This window comes from Nelumbo nucifera, chromosome 4, assembly GCF_055504915.1.
Source record: "Nelumbo nucifera cultivar China Antique chromosome 4, China Antique-T2T, whole genome shotgun sequence".
Taxonomy (NCBI): Eukaryota; Viridiplantae; Streptophyta; class Magnoliopsida; order Proteales; family Nelumbonaceae; genus Nelumbo; species Nelumbo nucifera.
This window is the reverse complement of record NC_142652.1, coordinates 6,401,244-6,426,185: the sequence shown is the minus strand read 5'-3', so window position 1 is coordinate 6,426,185 and position 24,942 is coordinate 6,401,244. Positions and strand designations below refer to the sequence as shown.

The following is a 24,942-nucleotide window of genomic DNA, read 5'->3' as shown; positions in this document are numbered from 1 at the left end:
CCACCTTGACCCTCACCCTCACAGTTCAACTTCAATGCCCATTTAATCCACCAAGAGCAGAAGGAATATCACACATACAGGAAGAACAAAAATAAAGAAAAAGCACGCTCAGATTTTATACTTCCCCCTTATAATTAACAAAATGGATTAGATACATAGAATCCACATCCATAGGCGTTTCAAAAAAATGGTGCCACATCGGATCCACAGGCGTTTCGCATTTCAACAAACACCTGTGTATCTCATTGTCTGATTCAGCCAATTATTAAACAATCAGGCATGCCTCAAAAATTAGGACCCAACCATGCATGAAACGTCAAATTTGGCGTTTGACTGATGTGTATCCTATGTAGTGCTTACCTGTCGGCACATACATGAAAAACGGTGATAGGAATCACCTTACCAAACAACATAGTACTGCTCACTGCCTACATGACAAGCATTTTTTTGTGAAAAACGGGTCTTAGAAGCATGTGCGTTTTTTATTGAAAATCAGTTCCAAAAAGTGTCCACACTTCCAAACACCATACTAATTTGTGCAAAAGAACATTAATAGAGAGTGCCATGCATGGATAGTGAGAGGCTCAGGAGACCATCTGAATATCTGATTTTAAGAATGAAAAGAAATGTCATGTATCTTCAGATTTTATCTTTTGTACAGTTTAGGAGTCAAGACCATTAGCCCATTCGGTCCATTACGGCATGAACACAACCCCCGTGAGATGCAACAAGCTTCCCTCTTTCTCACTCTTGAACATCGATGCCACCTACTACCCCCATGCCAGGATGCAAGTGTATGTATCCTATTTACAGCAAATAAACACAAGCTTAACACGACGTACTTGGACTTGGACATCATTGGCTACTTACCCTTTTGGCTTTTGGAACCCAAAATACAAACACTCTTCAGAAAGTGCAGAAATAACATACAGGCCACTCCGCGCAAGTCAAAAAGCCAAAATCAAGCCACAAACCCAAATAGAGTAGATGTATGATGCATCTCCAGTCTCCAGTCTGCACCCCAAGAGTCCATGCGTATCATCACTTGGCTGATCTGATCAGAGAGTCGGAAGAGATATTCTTGTGCCTCGTTGCTAAAAAAAAAAAGAGAACTCGAGTGCCCCGCCGATGTTACTTACCAAGCTGTTGGGACCAAGCCCTTTGGTTTGGTTAGTGCAAGAATATTTATAATTATATATTTTTTATATGCAGGCAAGAATTAAAATAGATCCAATCAATCAATCTATTTCTCCTTCCTCTACATCATTTACTGGGTCCGGTACACTGCTTGGTTCAACATCTTCCTCCTCCTCATCATCCATTTTCATGTACAATCCAAGTTGTTCCAAGGGGTTACTACTACCCCGGAATTTGAAACCACCCATACCATCTTGAGAGTGATCTGGACTTGTTTCATCTACAGAACTTGGCAAATGCTCAGCAGGTGCTGCCCTAAGCATTTCTAAGTCTTCTAGGAAGTGGCAATTTTCATTTATCTCAACCGTCTTCTCCATCTGTACACGGACAAACCAGCATCTAACTAATTGTCAGAGTTAAGCAAGAAAAGATCCAATAGGGCCAAACCCATAAAAATATTCCGCTTAATTACCTTCTGCAGTGCCTGACGTGCCGCCTCTCTCTCAAGCTCCCTCTTTCGTTTCGCTTCAGCTGCAGCTTCTGCTTCAGCTTGCCTTCGAGCATCTTCAGCAGCCTTTGCTTCAGCTTGCAACCTAGCTTTCTCTGATTAAAGAGTAGAAAACCCATAAGTTTTCATTGGGTTTTACGTTCGAACCATTCATTGACAAGGTGCTCTTAACATTTTATATATATATAAGAAATAAGTACAAGTTCCAAATGTCTAGTCCAAACCTTCTCTTTGCTGCTTTTCGAGTTCCTCCCTCTCACGTCGCAGTTTCTCAGGATCCCCTTTTTCACCCTGGCCTCAGAGCAGATTACATTGTACCCGATCACATCCAGAGTAGAATACACTCGGGAAAATTGACAGGTACAAAGTAAAAATAGGGTAAATTCAGAATACATAGCCCAATTTTGTAACCAACCTGATCAAGTGCCTTTTCTCGAGCTTTGAGGATAGTATCAGCAAAACGGCTTCTCAGCAAAGCTGCCCGATACAACTTTTCAGGGGAGACGTGTCTCTCGGATGCAACACTGTCCCCTAAAAAATCACTGCAAAGGGTGAGATGATGTGCCAGTCAGAATGGCATACCACCAAATAGCTCTATGCTTACCCTCATGGTGCTCATTTGTCTCAACAGAAACTGGTTTAGCTGGGGCATTTTGTTCAAGTTGATCTAATCCACTGACAGATTCTACACAATCAGCAACAGGATATTAGTGTCACCTGGAGCATTCTTGAACAATATACAAAGAATTATATCAAACAATGCACATAGAATAGAAACAAAACCCAAAGAACTTACGATTTCCATCATGTGAATCAATAGGATTGCTTCTCTTTTGTTCTAGCTCCATCCCAGAACCTAAAGTTTCCAGTTTCTGAGAATGTCAAATGGTTTAAGTGTAAGCACTAAAACAGAAAAAGAGTCGTAGAAAATGAGAATGATTTTAATTCCCATATAGCCCCCTGAAGTAGTAAAGCTGCTTATTACACAACATCTAGAAATACCTTGGTTGTATTCATTGGAGATGTAGCTTTAGCACCCTCTGACTCACTGCCGGAAGAACTGGCTGAATCCGAATCTAGAGAATGAAGTAAAAAACTAAGAACCAGAACAAAAGTACATGCACAGTGAAAAGTAACCAGATAAATTGGAAACTCGAGAGCAAAAGTCTATAATAGAATAATGATAATCTAGATTTAAATAAACTACAAGAAACAGTACCTCAAGATAAAATTCTAAAACATCTCCAAAAACATTTCAACATGTGACATACTTTCAAAAGAACACCTTAATAAAATTTTAGAGAATTATTATTTTTTATCAAAATTTTAGAGAATTATTTACCAGGAAAGAAAATCCTAGCTATAAGGAATAAGCTTGTACACTATTCAAGTGATTGATCGTAGTTCACAAAATAAATCAAGCCTGCAAACTACAATTACCTTATAATAGTATTACTAGTTCACTTGAAGCAGGTATTTCTGAAAGAGTACTAATGGTTCTTAAAAATAATATCACAATCTAACATTTTATTATAACTCACGACTCAAACTATGAATCTCAAGGGAAGCAATTTGAATCTAACTATCAAATACTTTTCTGGAAAAATCTATCAGTTATTGCTAGAATTTTATAAATTTGTCAACTGATGCAAATTCAATCAATTTGAATAGGAGCCAATTCAATAACTTGACACTTCCATCCTTTCTTTTCTGATTGATATTTGTCCTTTCTATTCTTTTCCTATGAAAAGGCTTTTACTTTAAAAATCCCTTACCAAAGACAGGCTTCAATTATTAAACACCTTTTTAAAAACCCTTCTTGAGTTTATTTTCCATCAATATATGGATTAATGAACCTTTATATGTGGCCCCAGGCTCAATGAAGGAACAATATGATTCCTGGATTCTATGAAACTTTGGGAAAATATTATTGATCAAAAAAAAAAAAACTTTGGGAAAATACTCTGAACATGCATTGTTAATTTGGTGAATCTCAAAAGGGAAAAAAACAAGCAAGGTAACAGTTTGGCCATGAAGATGGAGGCCTTTGGCAAAGGGGAATATCCACAGTGAAGCAAGTATATGAATAGAGAAAGAAAACCCATCCAAATGGATTTGATATGGTTTTTCAAAGTACTTAGGAATTGATGAAGATTCTGGAAGAGAAATATTGATCTTATTTTGTATATGGGGCGACTGTAATGGCTATTATTCCCAAGTGAGGGGTAAGCAACTACTTGCCAAGTTGGAGGTGCCCAGCGATGGCAAAACTTATGCCTTCTCCCTACCTATTTCCTATCCCTTTTTCCAATTCTAGCTCAATAACATTCTGGAAAGGAAGATGAGAAACTTCCTGTGATGTGGAGAAAATCCACCTGGTAAAGTGCAAGGGACAGATTGGGTTTGAGGGAGTTAAGAGTGGCAAACAAAGCCTTGTTAGGTAAATGGTTTTAGCATTTTAATGAACAGCCAAACAGCGTATGGAGAAAAAAATAATTGCAGAAAGTATAGCACAAGAAACTAGGAGTGTGATCCATGAAGCTCTAGAGATCCTTATGGGGGTGTTCCCTTATGGAAAGGGGTTGAAAAAAGCTATAACAGTTTCAGCTCGGGTATAAAATATAAGGTGGTGAATGATCTTTGGGGCAGAGGTTTTGGAATTCATGGTGTTCAGATAGAGCTCTTATGGACCTTTTATTGGAGATAAATAAAAAAGGAATTTTATTGAAAAAGAAAGCAAGGTACATCAACTAGGTGACAAGGAGTCACCAACCATTATACAAACTGTATTCTACTTATCCAAGAAAAACAAACAAACTGTATTCCAGCAACTAAAATAACAAAAACAAATCCAACTACCAATATTAACATTCAAAGTACAAAAAAAAATCCGCTGCAAAATTTTCTTTTCTAAGGCCCTCAAATTCTGGAAGAAGCAACACCCAGCCGATAATCCTTGAGCTGATCAACATACAGCACTCTTGTCAAGCTTGATAAAGTACCAAAATTTTCTCATAATCATTGATCATTGGGCACCCACCCAGCCATACTGAAGAGCTTGATAAAGTAGGCTCAAATACCTCTTCCACGATTCTTATTCTGGAAGTAGAGGGTGCACCTCCACCTCATCGACCTATTCCAGGCACTCTTATCAGATTGCCAGGGACAGAAATGCCCTGGTGGCTGATTGCATCCACATAAACAGCCAAGTAGACTGGAACCTGTCTTTTAGAAGACATGTATATGATTGGAATGTAGACCATTTAACAGAGTTACTTCCATGATTCAAAGTTACAAAGTCAATGTTAATCAAGAGGGCAGAAGAATATGGAAATTTATCTACTTGGGTAGATACTTAATAAAGTCCTTTTACAAACACTTACAGGGGCAGCCTCTTTCTGCCTTTCCCAGCTCCAAAGGTTTGGCTTTCCTATATCCCTACCAAGGCGGCTTGCTTTGTGCCACTGCATTAGACAAATGTTTGACAAGATGCAATCTGACGAGGAGAGGGATGATTTTAGACTCTGTCTTGTGTGCTATCTGTCAGCAAGTGGAGGAGACTCCAGGTCACTTATTCCTTTGCTGTAAGCTAGCTTCTGCACTATGGGGAAGATTTCTCAAAACAGACTCTGGGTCACTTATTCCTTTGCTGTAAGCTAGCTTCTGCACTATGGGGAAGATTTCTCGAAACAGACTCTGGGTCATTTATTCCTTCGCTGTAAGCTAGCTTCTGCACTATGGGGAAGATTTCTCAAATGCTTTGAGGTATATGGCTGTATGCCAGCTTTGGTTGCTGATTTGTTATGGTGCTAGAAGAAGAGGGAAATTATTTGGAATTCTATTTGGCATGTAAGGAAAGAAATGACAGCTTTCAATCACCATCAAGCATCGGAAGAGGAAACAGTAAACAGAATACATGGTTCCCAGCTCCCGTTGCCTTTACTCAGGGTAACGAATCTTGTGTAAATGGGCTATACATTGTATCTCTTTTTCTTGTACTAATACCAAAAAGGCAGAAGATATGGATGGGGTCTGTTGTCTGATGTATTTAAAAGAAAGGTGCTCTACAGAGATGATCAACATATACTTTTGATCAAAGGACAATAAAAAACAACTGAGTACTGCCACAAATCTATGTTTCATTCTTTAGAACTTGCAGGTGGAAACAGAAACATATAACTTCATACAACTTGCAGTTCTTTTGGGACATTCCAAAATATGAGATTAAAATCATTGGACAATAGGGCTCAAGGCATACATATCAATGGCATAAAGGTGACTCCATCAAACAGACCAGCTCCAATTCCATATTTCTTAACAGGAACTTCCAGAAGACACTGGAGAGGTTTGGGTGCAATAGTGGGTCATTGGTATTACTTCTTACTATTTTAAGTGATTCTCTTTTTTCTTCATTAAACACCTGCATGACCTTTTGTGTTTCTTCAGATACAGGGCTTCAAGATGGATTTAGACCTTGATGATGAATATGAAGGAAGGAATTTACATAGGTGAAGTAATTTCCAGACAAACCTTTACAGGACGAGGGGGAATGGGAGAGCTAAATCAAGCAATGAACATGATGTTAGACCTATTAGATCCATTCTCCACATATCTAATCAATTTATGTTGTTAATACTTAGCTGATGAAGAATCTGACGATCACTTTCTTTTTTCATCAGCAACACAGAATTGATTTCATTAATAAAAAAAGGCATGAATAAAACAAGAGGTTGTGAAAAAAGAAAAAAAAAACGCAGCTATAGAAAAGCTTATTCAACCCAGATATTACAATTGAGTTCTTTGTACCCCTTGCTTAGCTAGACCATCTGCCAAACTGTTGGCAGTTCTTCTCACCCACTTAACTCTGGTTGCCAAGTCCTTTGAATTTGATAACCATTTAAATCGCCTGAAATCATTCCTCAGGTGCCATGTCACCCCCACCCTTTATTCAGTCAATTCACAACAGTTCTCAAATCACCCTCATTGACCAGACTATCAATGGCCAACTCCTTTGCCTTCTCAACCTCATATACTGTAGCTAACAGTTCTGCTCTTGCCAACCACATCACCCTGTTCAGCAGGCCTGGAGTACAAGGGTATAATGTTTCCTTCCACATCCCTAATTACCCCCTATGCCCGAGGGGGCCGGGTTACCCAAACAACTCCCATCAAAATTCAGTTTCTTCTAGCCGCATAATGGGAGTGACCACATCTCAGTGGGTTTCTGTACTCTAGAAGATCTAGCAGCAAGAACAGCCCAGGCCCTAAAAAATCGCCAACCTTAAAGTCTGAAAACAGTTTCAAACTTTTTGCCCATTGTGCCACTTTTAAGGTTATGATTTCTACCAAGGAGGCTTCCTTGCTCCTTTAACTTTCTTCAAACATTCTTGAAATTCTATCCTCCCAAACTGTCCATAGTAGCGCTGCTCCAGTACATCTCCCCAATATCTTGCCCCTCCTTTTAGTACAGCTAAAAACAGAAGGGCTAAACAATCCTTCCAACCCATCAGGAGGAGACGAAATGCATCAAAAGAGGGAACAAAACCAATTCCAAATAAAGTTAACAAGAGGGCAAGAAATTAGGAATTAACTCCAATTTGTATACAATTTTGTATTTTGTATTTTTGGAGGAATTAATTATTAGTCCAATAAAGGGTTGCATTTCTTCCTGTCACTATTCCATTTTGGTTAATGGGGTTAGCTACTAGCTAGGGATTTCTTCCCAGCCAAGAGAGGTCTTAGACAAGGAGATCCCTACCCCCCTTCCTCTTCTCCCTAGTAGCTGACATCTTTAAGTGTTCTGATTGCTAGGGCTGACTTCTAATAACTTGATTAGAGGCTAGAGAATCAGGAGGGATGCAGTGGTGGTTACACATTTGCAGTTTGTGGACGATTCTTTTTTTTTTTTTGTGAAGAACAAGAGGAATTAATCAATCTGAAGAGGATGGTGACTCACTTTGAAAGGGCAGCTAATCTCAAAATAAACTAGGGAAAGAGTTGTGTAGTAAGGTAAATAAATCGGAAGAAGAGGTGGGAAACCTTGCTAGAGTGTTGGGATGTGAGGCTGGTGAGTGGCCGTTACAGTATCTAGGATTACCTTTAGGAGGGAACCCAAAATAAGAAAGTTTCTGGTATTCGATCCTGGAGATATTCTCAAAGAGACTAGCAGGGTGGAAGAAGATTACACCTCTTTGGGTAGAAAAAGTACTTGAATAAAGTCAATTTTAGCAAACTTGCCAATAAAGTCATACCTGGATAGCAGAATTTGGGCAGCCTCTCCTTCTGGGTTTTTACTAGTGCTTCTTTCTACAATGTTCTTTAATCCTCTAACAAGGCAGAAGGCACCAAGGTGAAAAGGAAGCAGGAAAATATGATGGAGGGCAAGTTCGAAGTAGTGGGAAGGTGGAGAAAGTAAGTTTCATTTGAAGCAAAGCTATACAAACTAGAAGAAGTGAAAACAAGGTCTCTGGTCTTCCTGAAATGCTTGGCTGAAATGCCTTCTGGACCCGTAGCTTTAGTTTCGAGGAAATCACAGGCCTGGAAGAACTCAATCAAAATCAATGGAAAGGTATTCATAGCTGAACTTTGTTTCAATAGGAAGGGATGGTTCGCAAATGTCTCAGAATGGTTAGGAGAATGTAGAAGACAAATGATTTGTATCCCCATGGAAAAACAGAGTAAGGGGTGGATGCTGTTCGTAAGGGAGTTGCAGAGCTTTCTATGGAGAAATGAAAACAGACCAAGAGATATCCAACCCAACCAAGCACCGGAAAATCAACCACAACCAGATGGTGAAAAGGATGTTGCAGGGAGTGAAGATCAAACCTACCAGAACTGGCGTAAAAAGTATGTGATACTTGCAAACAAAAGAGTGGTTAGTTGGGGCTGTGTTGCAGAGGAGATTAAACGAAAGCTGAAAGTGGGAGGACGCTTCGATTTTCGACCGTTTCAAGAAGATAAGGCGCTTCTAGAAGTAGAAGTTGACAATCTGATGGAAGAAATACATGTATTTCCTATTCAGACTTCTGAAGGAGTAATGGTGATCAGTCAGTGGTGTCTGAATGCAAATCGTGTAGATTAGACAGATATTTTCCGCCTCAAAGTGCTAGGGCTCCCATTTCATCTTTGGTCCCTTGCAAACTTCAAGAAAATCACAGCTCTGTGCGGAGGAATCATGGAAGAATTGGACTTGTCCAATCTCAGTGCAGCTTCAATGAAATTGGGAGGAGTTAAAATAAAGTCAATACCGAGAACAGTGGGGTTGGAACTAGGTGAAACACATGAGGTAGTCTGGTTGCTGTCGTCGGTGGAGGAGAGACTTTGTAGAAGCCTGCAGGAGGTAGAAGACGATGACATGACAAAGGTCAAGGCAGGGGAAAGTATGAAGGAGAAGTCCGACCGTTTTTACAAAGACAAGACAAATGGGCAGACGGTAGAATCGAAAGAGGACGGTCAGAATTCTAAAGAGGGACTAGAATCTGGGCCATCAATCTCAGATCAAGGGGCTACCAAAATGTCCTATGCTGAAGTGGCAACTAGAGGGGGCAGTAATAAAGGAAAAAATTTTGAAAGAGCACCAAAACTTGACCTAGGGGTTAAACCGGTTGAACCAGACACCCCAACACCAACTTTTAATCTAAACAGGTCATGTGAGCACTTAAAAATGCATGTGAGCAGGCCGGCCCAAAGGTTTGGGGACGATTGTTGGGGTCTATCATCGTCCAAATCGATGATAGACCCCAGGTTTGGGGATGATTGCTGGGGTCTATCATCGTCCAAATCGACCCCTGCAACTTCCTCTGTTGCAGCAGTTGCGAAAACCCTATCAGGACCCCTTTGAAAGCATTCGGCGACGCTGGTTTTGGAAGCACCTGGTCAAAGAGCAACTAGAAATAGAAGCTGGTTGTGAAAACGAACTCCACAACCCTAGACAAGCCGAACCCGGAATTTAACAGGCCCGAGCATGAAGACTTTGAGGAAGAAGATGATTGGGAAGACCCAAGGCAAGTTGATGTTTGGAATGACAAAAGTAGCATCGGAAGTGCCTCGTCCACTAAAACTTACAATCTGTGGAACGATGAGCTAATAGGAATGCAAATATTGTTTGAAGAACCCTCTAATGCCTCCCTGTCGACCCCTGAAGAAGAAACAGTGGTGAGACCTACCTCAATCTCTAAGGTGGACCTAGATGTAGCCGACAGTGGTCCAAGAGAAATACCAAGGGGGAGGCACAAGTTCAGGATATTCAAGATAGAGAACCGGATATCAGCACTATCCAAAGCAAAGATACACAAGAGGAACAGAATTTAGATGCTATCCCAGTTTTACCTGCCAAGGACTCACTCAGCGGGTTTTGATCGAAGGAAGGATTTGGACTTGTCGAATCAGGGAACCCCTACACTTTTATTTATTGTTCAGTCTTTTATTCCTTTGCTTCCTTCTAAAGAGCTTTCTAACTTGTGATCGGCTACCTATGCAGGTCCTGTCAGATTCCCACCTGTTATGGAACTCTCAATCCGAAGTGCATCAGTCTTGGAGCCAAAGAACTTGGTGGTTGATAAAATAGAGGAAGAGAGGCTGAATTGTATCTTTAATCGTGGAGGTTCTAGCTGACCCAACCTTAGGTCTGGATTGTGCTGATGCTAGCCTAAACCAACCCATTACCCAAACAAAGCCAACCCAGAACGAGACCCTGGAGGGAACAGAGGAAGGAAGGCAAGAGGGGAAGGAGGGCTTAGAAGGAGCTAGGATGGTCGGTATAAAGGCAGAAGGAAAGAAAGTTTATCTAAGAAAGAAGAGTAAGCAATGGAAAAGGAAAATGAGTGAGATTGAGAAGCTTAAGAGTGGAATAAATTATGAGGAGAACAGGAGTATAAAGAAAAGAAGAGGGGAGTGTTGAGTAATACCAGCCCAAGGTGTCACAAATCATTACTATGAAAATAATAAGTTGGAATGTAAGAGGATTAGGAAGTGCCAAGAAGACAAGGCTAATCAGAAATGTATTCAGAAAAGAAAAACCAGACTTGATCATGATTCAAGAATCAAATTATCAGAGCTGAATAGAAGGTGGATAAGGAGCATTTGGGGAGGCAGGGGTTTAAATTGGTCATATGCACCCTTGTGGGGAGCTTCAAGGGGAATTTTGACCATATGGAGGAATGAGGAAATGGAATGTGTGGAAGAATTGATTGGTCAGAATTCAATCTCCCTAAAAATTAAAAGAAAGCCGGACGAAAGAGAATGGGCATTAACAAATGTGTATACTCCTAATTCTTACAGAGACAGAGAAGCTTTCTGGGAGGAATTATGTGCTATCAGGGGCTTGTGGGATGGTTCATGGTGTGTGGGGTCTGATTTTAATGTCATCAGATACTCGGGAATCAAACAATCCAAACCAAGGATTTACTACTAGCATGAGGAAGTTTAGTAGGCTAATTGATTCTCTGGAATTAAGAGACTCCCCCTTGCTTCAAGTGGACTATACTTGGTCAAACATTCAATCCCCCCCAACCTGCTCTAAGCTGGACAGATTCCCCTCATATCTCCTAAGTGTGAAGAAATGTGGGGATCCTTAAAGCAAGAGGGTTACCTAAAGTTACTTCAGACCATTGCCCTATTTGTATTGAGAAAGAAATCCCAGGAAGAGGCCCTTCTCCTTTCAAATTTGAGAGTATGTGGTTTGAAGACCTTACATTTAAGATTAGGCTAAAGGAGTGGTGGGAGGCACTCAGGCCTTTGGAGAGGTTGAAAATGATAGGTTTCTCCAGGAAACTAAAGAGGCTAAAAGAAAAAATATAAAATTGGAATAAAGCCCATTTTGGAAGGTTAGAAGAAATAAAAGATAACTTGGTGGGGAGGATTGAGGAGCTAGATAAGAAAGAGGCTCTCAAAGTTACTTTAGAAGAAGAAAGAGGGGAAAGATGGAATCAAAAGCAAAAACTGGAAGAGATATAACAAAAAGAGGAAATTTGTTGGAGACAGAAATCAAGGTGTTATTGATCAAAAAATTAAAAGAAATCAATGTGTCAATGGCTTGTAGAGGGGGATGAAAAGACTAAGTTTTTTAATTCTCTTGCAATTGGAAGGAGAAAGAAGAACTTAATCCTTAGTGTGGAGGAGAAGGGACAAGTGGTAAGAGAAAGTCGAGGGATTACAAAGATTTTCATATATCACTTTAAGGAAATTTTCTCAAGCCCACAAGGAGTGTTGCCAAAATTGCCAAAGTTGGAAGGGGATGTTCTGTCAGAAGAGCAATCTCATGCTTTAGAAAGGAGATTTTCTTTGCAAGAAATCAAGGAAGCTATTTTTTCAATGGACAGATCTAAAGCCCCTGGGTCAGATGGTTTCTCCATGGCCTTTTATCAAGAGTATTGGGATATGGTGAAATCAAACATCTTGGAAGTCTTTAACTAATTCTTCTCCAAAGGGGAGGTTTCACCAGAAGCAAAGAAAAGGGAGGCCAAAACTCATAAAGACTTTAGACCAATAAGCCTCATTGGGAGTGTATACAAAGTATTGTGAAAGGTTTTATCAGAAAGACTAAAAAGGGTGTTACCCTCGATCATCTCTCCTTTCCAAGGTGCTTTTGTAGAAGGAAGGCAGATTGTGGATCAATATGCGTTATGGAAAGAAGAAATGGTAGAGAAAAGGGGTTGGTTTGTAAAGTAGATCTAGAAAAAGCCTATGACTTGGTTAATTGGGAAGTCCTTCTAAAAATATTAAAAAGACTGGGATTTGGAGCTAAATGGAGGTCTTGGATTAAAGTATGTTTAAGTTCAGCTCATTACTCAATGGTACAGCAAAGGACTTCTTCCTTGCCAAGAGAAGAATTAGGCAAGGTGACCCCCTATCCCCATTCTTGTTTACCCTAGTGGCAGAAGTGTTAAGCAGAATGGTGGCAAAAGATGATGCTCAAGGCCTTATTAGAGGTTGGAGGGTAGGTAGAAATCGGGAGATTGTTACCCATCTCCAATTTGCAAATGGCACTATCTTTTTTTGTGAAGGAAACAACGAGGAAGTTGTGGAAAATTTGAGGGTGCTGCTGAATAATTTTGTGGGAGTGACAAGGCTGAGGATAAATTGGACCAGAAGTGGAATTGTAGGGGTTAATTAGGAGGAAGGAGAACTAATAAGATTTGCGGAGATCTTGGGATACAAGATCAGAAGCTGGCCTCTCAATTACTTAAGTCTACCCTTAGAAGGAAATCCCAGGTCAGTTGGGTTCTAGAAACCAGTTTTGGAAAGGTTTGATAGGAAGTTAGCCCTTTGGAAGAGGAATTATATTTCTTTGGGTGGAAGAATAACCTTGATTGGAGCCACTCTGGCAAACCTCCCCACCCATTCCTTTCAACCTTTAGAATCCCTTCTAGGGTAGCAAGGTGCATAGAGAAGTATATGACAGATCTCCTTAGAAGCCTAGGAGAGGAAAGGAAAGACCATTTGATTAAGTGGGAGCAGGTTAGCAAACCAAAGGAACAAAGGGGTTTAGGAATTAGGAACATCCTTTTAAGGAACACAGCTCTACTAGGTAAGTGGCTTTGGAGGTTTCCCTTTTGAGGGCGACAGACTATGGCACAAAATGATTGAGAGCATTCATGGAGTGGGACGGAAATGGCTGGGATGCAAAAGTTTCCCCTCACAATTCTTCAACTTCTCCTTGGAAAGCAATTCATGAAACCTACCCTACTTTCCTCAATTCCATCCGATTCAATGTGGGACATGGTAATAAAATTCTGTTTTGGAAAGATCTATGGGTAGAGGAAACCCCACTTAAAGACCAATTTCCTGATCTCTTTGCACTATCTAACCTCAAGGGGGAAGCTATCTCCATGTTGGGAACACCATGTCCAAACGGTGTGAACTGGAATTTGGGCTTTAGAAGGGGACTAAGGGAAAATGAGTGAGTCTTTAATCCGACTACTAGACCTCCTAGGGCAAATCCACTTGGACCCTTTGCTGGAAGACTAGAATTTGGGTAGGCTCTCCAGATGGCCTCTTTTCTTGCTCCTCTTTCTTCAAAGTACTTGCTTCCCCCAACCTCCTAAGTGGGGATTTCCCTGTGAACGAAATTTGGTGCAAGCCTATTCCCCCGAAGATCTAAGCCTTCTACTAGGAAATATTCCTTGGTAAGGTAAACACTTACGGTATACTATAGAAAAGAAGGCCATACATTTGCCTCTCTCCTCATGTGTGCTCGTTGTGTAAGGAAAATGGTGAGACCCTTTCTCATTTAATGATATCATGTTCTTTTGTGACTCGAATTTGGGAATTCTTTTGTACTCTCTTTGGTTGTAGGTGGGTTCCCCCTCAAGATGTGGCAAGACTCTTCAACCATGAATTCTTGAGACAACGAAAGAAAAGAGGGATGGTAAAGTGAAAAGAACCAAAGGCAACAATTTGTTGGGTAATATGGAAAGAGAGGAACAACATAATTTTCTTGGAAAAAAGTAGAACGATAGAGGAAGTGATTGATAGTATCAAGGTGAAAGTAGCCCATTGGGTAACACCCTTGGATAGCTTTCAAGTCTTCTCAGTCACAAACATTCTAAGAACATGGTCCGAAGTAGCACACTCTTCGAGAGTAAGAGATAAAGGGTAGAGTGGAAACCACCAAAAGGCAATAAAGTAAAACTGAATTTTGACGGGAGCTCCTTTGGAAATCCGGGCATCTCAGGAGTAGGAGTACTAAGAAATTCTGAAAGGATGATATTGGGTATGTTGTCAGGACCGATTGGCATTGAAAACTCACTGAAAGCTGAACTATTGGCATTACTACAAGGGTTAAAGCAACCCAAACAGCTAGGATACAGACATGTTGAAGTGGAAGGGGATTCAAAAGTAGTAATTTCATGGGCAGCAAACAGAAGGCATACCCCATGGATGTTTAAACATGTGATTAGGGAAGTGGAGAAGATTGCAAAGGAGGTTGAGGCTGAATTTAAATGAGTCCAAAGAAGTGCAAATGGGCTAGTTGTTGGTTTAGCAAAACAGGGGGTATTGAGACAGCAATTGTTTTGGGCTGCACTATATTGAGGAATAGAATAGAGTGATAAAGGGGGATAAATAGTCCCATCACCAAGTTGTATAAACTGTTTACAATCTAAATTTTAATAAAATACATGTTTACTGATAAAAAACAAAAAAAAACAAAAAATCCCCTAACAAGGCAGTCTTTTCAACAAAGAAGGTTTGGTGCAACCCTGTAACCCCAAAGATGAGGGCCTTCTGTTGGGAGGTGGTGCTCCAGAAAATCAACCCCTTATAATATGGCTTCAAAGAAGGCCAAACTGTTGCCTTTCACCCCATGTATGTAGCCTTTGCTTGGCACGTGGTGAGACAATTGCACACTTACTAATATCTCGTCCTTTTGTTTCCTATGTTTGGAATTGGTTCTCTTCACTTTTTGGTTGTAGGTGGACCCCTCATTCGGATGTAGCAACACTCTTTGATCCATACTTCTTTAGACATCCAAAAAAGAAAGGAAAAGCAATGTGGGTTGTGACAAGAGCAGTTGTTTTGTGGTCAAATCGGGAAGAAAGAAACAATAGGATCTTTCAATGAACTGAAAGATCTAAGGAGCAAGTCATTGATTGCATAACTACCAAGATCTAAGGAACAATGGCTCCCTCCTGTACAACAATTGGTGAAGCTGAACTTTTATGGAAGCTCTTTAGGTAACCCAAGCCCCTCTAGAGTCGGAGGAGCTTTCAGAGATAGAAGGGCAGATTAATTGAACTTTATTCTGGTCCAATAGGTGTTGGAGACTCTTTGAGAGCAGAAATTTTGACCCTGCTCCAAGGCTTAAGGTTGGCTAACTAATGGGGACTACAACAGATTGAGGAAGAAGGGGACTATAAATTATTAACTGAGTGGATATAGTCACACAATTTGGGGGTCTGGGTACATCGTCAAATCATGAGGGAAGTAATGTGCTTAGCAATGGAGATTGGATTACAGTTCAGGTGGACAAGGAGGATCGCCAACTCATGAGGGAAGTAACTTGCTTAGCAATGGAGGTTGGGGTACAGTTCAGGTGGACAAGGAGGTTGGGGTACAGCAAGGAACTTTCAGGGAGAACTTGTTTTGGGCTGTTCTGTAATTTGAAAACATTCTTCTAAGGGTCAACACCCTTATCGTGGGTGGTAACAGTGTATTTTATTAAATATTGTCTAATGAAAGCTACCGATTCTGATCAAGAGAAAAGACGATCTAGCACCTATCTACATGTGGGTTTAGATGGATTCCTAGAGATATGAATACCACTGCAGACAAGATGATCAGATCTGGAGTTCAGAAAGGATATACAGTACATCGTTGCTTTAAATCTCACATATAGCAATATTTTTGTTCAGTGTATATTTTTTATTGACCTTGTTCCATGCTTTTTAAATCTCATGTATATCCTCCATAATTCTCATGTTAGTGACATTTCTTTGATGATTACTGAGTAGCAAAAATAATGGTCTGGCTTATCACAATGATCCTTATATGCATCAATTAGAAATCGGCAGGAGGATTCCAGTAGCGTGTTACTTGTTTTGGGGAGGTTTTCATGAATCCCACAGTGCTATACCTGTTTCTATGAAAGCAAAAGCCTTGCTACGGCATCCACTAAAGATAAAGCATCTCCAATCACTTGCCAAGTGAAGTAGATTGATTATATAACCAAGAGACTTGGTTGTCTCAAAAGTGAAGGCCTGTTTAGCAAGCTCTCCTTGAAATTGTGGTCCCCATTTTTCTTACGGAAGCAGGTGAGGGGAATACAATTATCATTGACCAGAACCAGCACATGCTAGAAAAAATACAAATAATCAAGACTGGCCCAAGAGAACTGGTCCCCCCCTCCTTGAGAACCTGTTAGCTATGGTACTTTGCTGATCTTGGAATCCACCAGAACAACCTGTTCAACCAGAATGGCAAAGATTTGGGTTCTCTAATGCCAAAAATTTAGCTACAATCCACATAGACACCACAAAAAGGAACTCTTTGAGATAAAGAGTTCAACTCCCCAAATAAAATAACCAAAAAAGATTCCTTATTTGCCTATGTTTAAAATACAAACAGTGTATAGAACATTGGAATAGCCCATGTAAAACAGATGATTCTAATCCATAATTGTAATGTAAATGTCATGGAATTTCAAATTAACAAACAAGATATAAATCCAACTACAACTTAAGAAATATATACAGGTGACTTCAGATGTCATTCATCATCTTCATCATTTAAGCCTAAATCCAACTACTTATATCTACATGGATTCTGTTCAAATCAAGATTCATAGATCTTGCAATGCCAACCTGAGCACCACCCCCTTCATCAGATGGGCATGTATCATAAACACATGATGAATAAGTAGGAAAACATCTAGTCATAATGATAAATTATAATCATAAATAAAAAGAAAGAACACCAGTATCTATTTTTTGTGTTTTTTTTCTGTTTTTGTTGTGTGGCTGTGTTCATTATAGATCAGGTTGTTTTAGAGCTGGTTTGATTTTGTTTCTTTACTCTTGTACTGTACTTAAAAGCAGTGGTTCTCCTTAATGAAATTTATCTGTTGCTTATCAAAAATAAATAAATAAATAAAAAGAAAGAGCTGCTTCAAATTTTCACTGGGACACAAAAATGCAGAACTTTCCTAATAGAAAGAGTTCCTCTCTAATGAAGTTTCTGATGTTTTTTTAAGCCACGAAGTTCCTGATGTTAAAAAAGAAAAAAGTACTTCTTTAACAATGAAATTAAAAGTTTTCCTTCACAAGACTTAGTGACCAATAGAAAATAAAGAAAAATCGGAAAATATATGCCAAAAGGAGATACAAACCACTAGATGAAGAACCAGAATCACTGCTGGAGCTACTAGAACTACTGCATTTACTGTTTCTGTGTGTTGTATCCTTTTCTATCTCGATTGAAGGGTAGCTCGAGACTGGTGGATCATTCCCACCAATATCTACATCCTCATCAGCAGGTTCATTGCCTGTGGATGTACAAAAATGAAGATGCAAAAACAAAATTATGGAATTTTTGTTTATCAAAACAAAGAAAAAATAGGGAGTTTTTTTATATTGATAAAGAGGGAGAGTTTCAGAATTCTTTCAAGTGAAAGGGAAAAAACCTTTGCAAGGCTGCATTGACGAATTGCTAAGTCCAGACTCATTCAAAATCTGTAACCAAAGAAACATAGATGATAAATAGTCCAACATATGAATATATGATAGTTTTTTTTTCCTTTTTTTTGGGGTGGGGGTAATTGCAATACCTCCATTTCACATGGTTCGACTTTTGCCTGGTTCATTTGTTTCTCCCGCAAGTGATCATCTAAAAGCTTTCGTAATGTGTACAATGTTTCATCACTCAGAGCATCAATATCAACCTCAATCTCATCCTCTCCCGTCTGAGATGAATTAAAACTATGTCCTCTCAGGAAATCAACAATATTTTCCGGAATATCTCCTAGCAAAGATTCCAATTCTTTGCTCAATTTATGCTTCTCTTCATCTGTCATGATCCACTTAACTGACTCTGGCTTAACCTTATGATTTGTTGAAAAGATTTTCCTTTTTTTAGATGGTGGCATTGGTTTACCATCATCTTCTCTAGGAATGCTCAATTTGGCAGGAATTGGCTGTGGATCATTTACCTGAAGTTTCTTCTCAATAGGTTTCCACCTCATTTCGAAGTATTTACTGAGAGCATCAGCCATAGCGTGAACATCATTCCCAGGGGGATTATAAGTCATCGCATTGGAAAAAGTAAGCCTCACATCAGCAGCGAAACCCATTGGACTTGAGTATGCACCAGAATGGAGCTTGCTCTTAATCGTGCCTAAATCCATCGGATGCTTGATGACAGTAAAGTAATCAGGAATGTTCAATTTAACTGCATCAACAGGAGTATTGAAGACCCATGCATAATTATGACTCATTAAACGTTTCAAAAGTGCCTCACACTGTTTCATTAACATTGCATCTGTTGTGCTTGATGGGGGTATCTGCTTCACAGATTCAAACCTTCCTGAAAGACCTCGCTTCAAGTTGGGCCCATTCCGACCAGGAGGAACCCGTTTCTTACCCTGCCCAGAAGATAATTCTAAAGACTTCCGTAAATTCTCGTGTGTAGGCCTCTTTTGCCCATTACTGCCACTGCGAATGTCACTGGTAGATGAGACAGCAACAACACCATTTGTGCACCGCACGGCAATCTTCTTTTGAAGAACCCTAACCTGTTCAAGCTCCGTCCTGAGTCTCAGTACCAATTCCTTCCTTTCTGAGCGTGACATCTTTGATACTGACAGGACCTGTATGGGGACGGCAAAACCATCACACCTATCAACATTCAGACTAATGCATTTTCTCTTGGGAGCACAAGAATCCTCTGAAGCTGTCATCTCCGTGTTCACCCGACCTGAACTACCAAGCCCTTCGGACTCACCGATTGTTTCAGCAGCATGACGATAATCCGGTACGAAACCAGAAGAGTATCCTTTTGAGGACCTCTGCGTCCTCCCCATCATTGCAACCGAAACTTTCCGTGAGTATTTCTTCGACTCTTTCTGCCCAGTGTACTCTACAAGAACTGTCGGTGCCATAAGACTAACCCCTTAAATCTGCACATGTCAACCGCGGGAGTAAGATTTATCCCCGCAGGCCCTAGAAAACCCAGGTTTGCGCTATTCCAGGATAAGACAATAAAAGCAGTGTACCCGGTCAAAATCTTGTATTGTTGATTGAGGATAAATATTAGTTCAATGTTTCCAGCGAACAGAATTTCTTAATTATTTTACTCTGTTCTTCCAATATGAGACCAACAAACAATATATTCAGCTTAAAAGTCGAGCTTTCGTTAAATAATTAGACGTTTACGCCAAATCTAGTTGTATTTCTCCTCCAATAAATCAAATTCGATTTACACATACATTTACAGAAAAGCACAGCACTCATAATAAAAACTCTAACCTCGACGCATTCACTGGATTCAAAACAGACACGGAAAACAAAGAAAAAAAAGGGAATTCGAGAAAAAAAGGACCCAAACCCTAGATTATAATTACCATCAAAACCCGCGATTCTTCTGTCTTCAACACACCGGAAACCCCTCCTCCTCGTCACAAATCACGAACTCTTTGCTAAGGCGAGTGTAAATAAGAAGATAATGAAAGACGCCACGAAATCTCGGAAACGAATACCGCAATCCCCCCAACCCTATCTCAAGCATAAACCCTAGATCAAAAGAGAGAGAATATATCGACGCTCGAGAGAAGCTGGAGAGGGGGAAATAATAGAAGAAACCCTAAGAATGCTTCATGAATCCAATACAGAACCTGGATCTTGAGTAAAGCCGCTCTATGCGAAAGAACAACCCTTCTTCGTATTCTTCTCCTGCCAGAGAGAAGTAGATACCCAATACACCTCGGATGGAAAACGAAAATCTGCGATCTCTCGCCTCGTTCGCTGCTCTACTTAAAGACCACTGACCCTCTTCCCACCGCTTCTCGGGAGATCTGGACCGTTCAATTAGCCAGCCTACTCAATCTGACGGATGTATGCTACTTTTATATTCATACCCTCGGATCTAGATCTAACGGTTAGGATTCTTGTCCATGACTATATGCATCTTATTTTAACAATTTTTATCTTGTTTTTAGATTATTTTTTTTACCTAAGGTTAATCTAATTCTGATGATATCGATCAGGGCTAATCGCTTGACGAGCTAATCAGTTTAACTAAATCACCTCGGATTTTCTAACCTCACGTGCACACTCTCTCACGCTAGCCGATAAACGTCCCTCCAGCACGGTAGAGCCCTGCGGAGTGCGGATAGCACAGGCTGTCGTTGATTGGATACACACGTGCTCAATAATAAGATTCTAGGGGGTGTTCCATATGGCTGTCAATGGTCGGGTCTACCCGATTGAACCGAATCTTCCAAACCGTATTTATCGGTTCTGGTTTTATTTTATGTCTTCTGATTAATATCGGTTCGGAACCGGTTTTGACTATCCGGAACCGATTGGATGTATATCTTTTAGAGTTATAGGTAATGCCTAAAATTGTAATTTTGCTTTTAACACCTAAAACCTTCAAGCTCAAACCCTTTGACCTTTACCCTTTTGTTTTTGCTTTTGCTGCTTGAGGCTTTAGCTTCTAAAGTTCCACTCGTCACTTTCTCTTTTCCAGGGAAAATTTCTCATCACTGTCTTTGTGTCTCACCGGTTCTCATGCTTCACCAATTTTCAGTCACTGTCTCCTTAGTTTAGTTTCTCAATCACCGCTGCTTTAGCTTTTAATCGGACTTCGACACTTTAGGCTGACACGACAACACTTGAAATTTACTTCAGACCTTTTGTAGAATATAGTTATGTTCTTCCTCAGCTCGTCACTTTTTTCTGTTCGGAAAAACCAAAAAAAAGGGAAAATTTTGTGAAGTTTTGGTCTTTGTCTTCTAATTTTTTGTTTCATTTTCTCTCATTATTTTTTATTTTTTGGTAAAGAAAAAATGGGTGTATTCCAATATTTGGAACTCAACATTTCGGTATTTGATAAAGAATAATTTATTTACATAATAAATATACAATTAGTGGTGGTAGGTGGTGGGATTGATGATGTTGTAGCCTATAAATGGGACAAGATAGTCTGGGGGGAGGAGACATTGTTATTGATGGGTTTTGTGATGCTACAGATTATATAGGTTGTTTACATGTTGATTCCTAGCAATATTACATAAGTAGAATGGTTTTTCTTTTTTTTGACAAATATCCTACTGATATTCTGATTTATTGAACCAACCGTTATTTTCTTATCAAACTAGCATCAAGTAAGTAATTCCTTGTTGTTGTATTCATATATTAATTAATTAATATGCATTTTTATTAATACAAAATATTGTACCAAAAACTGCAGGTCTTACCAACTTAAGTATGGGTTTTTATTTAATCGGGTCCAACCGAGTTAGACCCGATTGGGTCGCCGATTCAATAGCAGTTGTGAAATAATATAACTGATCGGGTCTGGTTCAGTTCCAGTACTGTCGGTTTTATCAATAGGTTCGAAGCAGTTCTACCCTACCCCGAACCAAACTCGAACCATTGACAGCCCTGGTGTGGCACAACATGATTGGTTTTGTTGTAAAAAATGGACAATTCTCGATTATTACCCTATATTTTTGGGCGTAGTGCCACATTGGTCATTAAATTTTAAAATACAATAATTCAGTACCCAAACTTTTAAAACATGCCAATCCAGTACTTGTCATTAACCAAACGTTGAATGGCATTTGAAAAGACACAATGCCCTTTTGAGTGTCATCTAATTCTCCTTGGAAGCATTGACAAAAAATGAATAATCACAAATCATTGCCTCTTCTACTCAATAAAGTTTGGAGACACGTCTAAGAGGACATTCTAATGACCCCAACTTTATTGAATAGAAGAGGCGAGGATTTGGGACTGTTCATTTTTTTTATCAACATTTGGATGGTTGATAAAAGAAAATTAGATGACATTTAAAGGGTATTTGTATCTTTTTAAATGCCTCTTAAATGATGGTTAACAGTAGATACTAAATCGACACGTTTTTTAATGTTTGGGTACTAATTTGTCATGTTTTAAAGCTCATGGACCAAAGTGTCATTAGGCCCAAAGTATATGGTACTGATTGGGAAATTTTCCCTTTTAGAAACAAAAACAATGACATATCAGCAAAAATAATACAATTTTGTTGATGTAGAATTTGTTTGTGTTTTAAAATATAAAATCAACCATGTTGTTGAATACCCCCATATTTTATTTTATTTTTTTGTCTGGATTTTTCGGACTGTGAAAATAATGAATTTTGACATAAATGAGCCTCGTCGTTGAACAAACAACAAGAAAATCATTAGAGAATCACATAATATAGATTATTACGATCACATTCATCTGGAGGGTAATCAAGTTGCGGATTGACTAGTAAATGAAGGTCAACTCAGAGAGTTTGTTGCATGTAAGGTATTTTTTTTCCACAGGGCTACACGATAGGGGTAGCCCACCCTCAACCCTAGTGGTAGTGGGATTTGATACCAAGTCTCTACTCCATGAGTGCATCCTTATCATAGATGCCATAGATTGTTCCTTCAGAAAGAAAAAAAAAAAAAAAGTTAGATTAGCCTCACACCAAGCCAAAATGGTGATATTTCTTCTCAAACCATTTCCATATGTGTTGCTTCCACAAACCCCCTATATCCCCAATCATACACTTGAAGTACTTTTTTATAAACTACATTTGAAGTACTTGATCCCAGTTATCTACTATTCTACTACACCAAGCTAAAAACTATACTAGCAAATTAGTTGGTACCTTTAGCTCACTTAGAGATATCAATGGGTCAGGTCTATTTGACAAAACTGAACTAATCAACCAATTGTGTTAGTTTTAATTGCATGGTTTGTGTCTAAATTTAATTGGATTGGGTTTCGTTCTTGCAATTCCGAATTAATTAAGGCCTAAAATATAGACGTGTGATGACTTTTTAGAAATTTTTGTTACATTTTTATTTATAAGAAGGATAAATCTTGTAGAAAAAATGTATAAAGAAAATTTTGGTTAAAACACATGTTTTTATCAACATATAAAAAGTATAATATTTTACTGCCATTTTTATTAAGATTATCTATACTATTATATGGGTTTGGTGCAAGTCATGAAAGTGATAATTTATATCTTCACCTTTACCTACATACACGCATAACATACATCCTCACATTAATATTGTTAACTATGAAATTCTAAGTTATTATTATCATCGTTAATTATCAATATAAAGTATAATAGGGTTAAACCTAAATATCCCAATTGATAATTGGTTTGGCTTTCGGTCTATCATATAAATCCGATTAATAATTGGACCAAGATTGAATCACATTGTCCCAGACCAGGCCTGACCCGTTGACAACTATAGACCCGATACTTACTAAATTGAATGTGTTAGAATTGTTGGTGTATCGTTCACCCAAGATCAATCCCCTTTTTTGACAATGATATGTCCTTCCAACCAGGGTGGTTTTGTGATGATCAGAAAGTTCCTATAAATCTAGTTAAATTTGTTGAGTACGAAGAAGCTCCATCGATGCTCAATAGTTTGAATTCATTTTTTAAACAAATGTTCCTTTTAAATGGGTTATTCTTCGTACACACATAACAACAAAAAAAAAATCATATTAACTAAGAAAAAAAATACAGTAAGTTTTAATTGCACATTAAAATTTCGAGAAAGGGCTAAGGATCATCAGGGACAAGGTTGGGGGTTTAGGCCTAAATATAAGTTGTAATTTATATATATATATATATATATATATATATATATATATATATATATATATATATATATATATATATATATATATATCTCATTGCTTCAAACCCCTCTTCCTAATTTTCTGTTTTTTTTGAAATTTTTATTTATTTTTTAATTCTACACAACTACCCATTAAACCAATCAAGAAATCACATATGTTTAGCTATTTCTAATAATCATAAAGAAAGAGGGATTTGCTTTTCTAATGTTTAGTCAAGTGGCACCACTTTCCTCCACTTCCTCCTAAATTGTCTCTAATTCCTATTTATCTCCTAAATTATCTCTAATTCCTATCCTCTCCCCCACTTTTTATCTATATCTATTTAAAGAAAGTTTGAATTAAAAAAAATTTAGAACTATTTAAATGCTATATACTAAATTTAAAATATTTATTCAAAACACAAAAAATTAATATATTTAATAATATTCATATTATTAATAAATCAATATTTTTACAAAATTCAGCATGATATTATGTAGTAACAATATAAATTATAACTTTATGAATTATTCAAATTAAATGTTATAGCTAAATAATATAACAAAATATTTAATGTTACATAATAACATTAAAATAAGTAAAATTCAAATAATTAGATTTTTTAAATATTTTACATGACAAAATTTTAAATAATCAAAATAACGAAATTATGTAATAAATAAAAAAAATCTTAAAAGTAGAAAATAATTATAATAGAACTCATAATATTCATATTAGTAATAATTTAATATTTTACAAGATTAATAACGAATTATGTAATAATAGTACAATTATTATTTTATGGATTATTAAATTCAATAAATAATTAATATTTTAATAATTCAAATAACAATATTATTTCAATAACTAAATAATATTGTAAATAACTAATTTCACTTATATCAATTAATAATTATAGAAAATAACTATCAACAAAATTGTATTTATTCATAATAATTTTACCATAATAGTCTATATTCATTA

At 38.2% G+C, this 24,942-nt stretch overlaps 1 protein-coding gene across 2 annotated transcripts; it reads right to left on the bottom strand.

Moving 5' to 3' along the window:
• Nucleotides 1–575: 575 nt before the first annotated feature.
• Nucleotides 576–20,080, bottom strand: LOC104591647 (transcription factor GTE10-like). Of its 2 annotated transcripts, none has more exons than XM_010250582.3 (11): nt 19,698–20,080; nt 17,907–19,253; nt 17,763–17,811; nt 17,469–17,624; nt 2,648–2,721; nt 2,442–2,517; nt 2,250–2,330; nt 2,061–2,176; nt 1,870–1,936; nt 1,610–1,740; nt 576–1,514 (listed from the first exon to the last, which is right to left on the bottom strand). In XM_010250582.3, the coding sequence occupies exons 2-11, from the start codon at nt 19,233–19,235 to the stop codon at nt 1,239–1,241; spliced, it is 2,355 nt and encodes a 784-aa protein (XP_010248884.1). In that variant the 5' UTR covers nt 19,236–19,253; nt 19,698–20,080; the 3' UTR covers nt 576–1,238. The 2 variants fall into 2 exon arrangements, with proteins under 2 accessions (XP_010248884.1, XP_010248883.1); XM_010250581.3 differs by having other exon boundaries at nt 17,907–19,316; nt 19,698–20,079.
• Between the last annotated feature and the right edge of the window lie 4,862 nt (nt 20,081–24,942).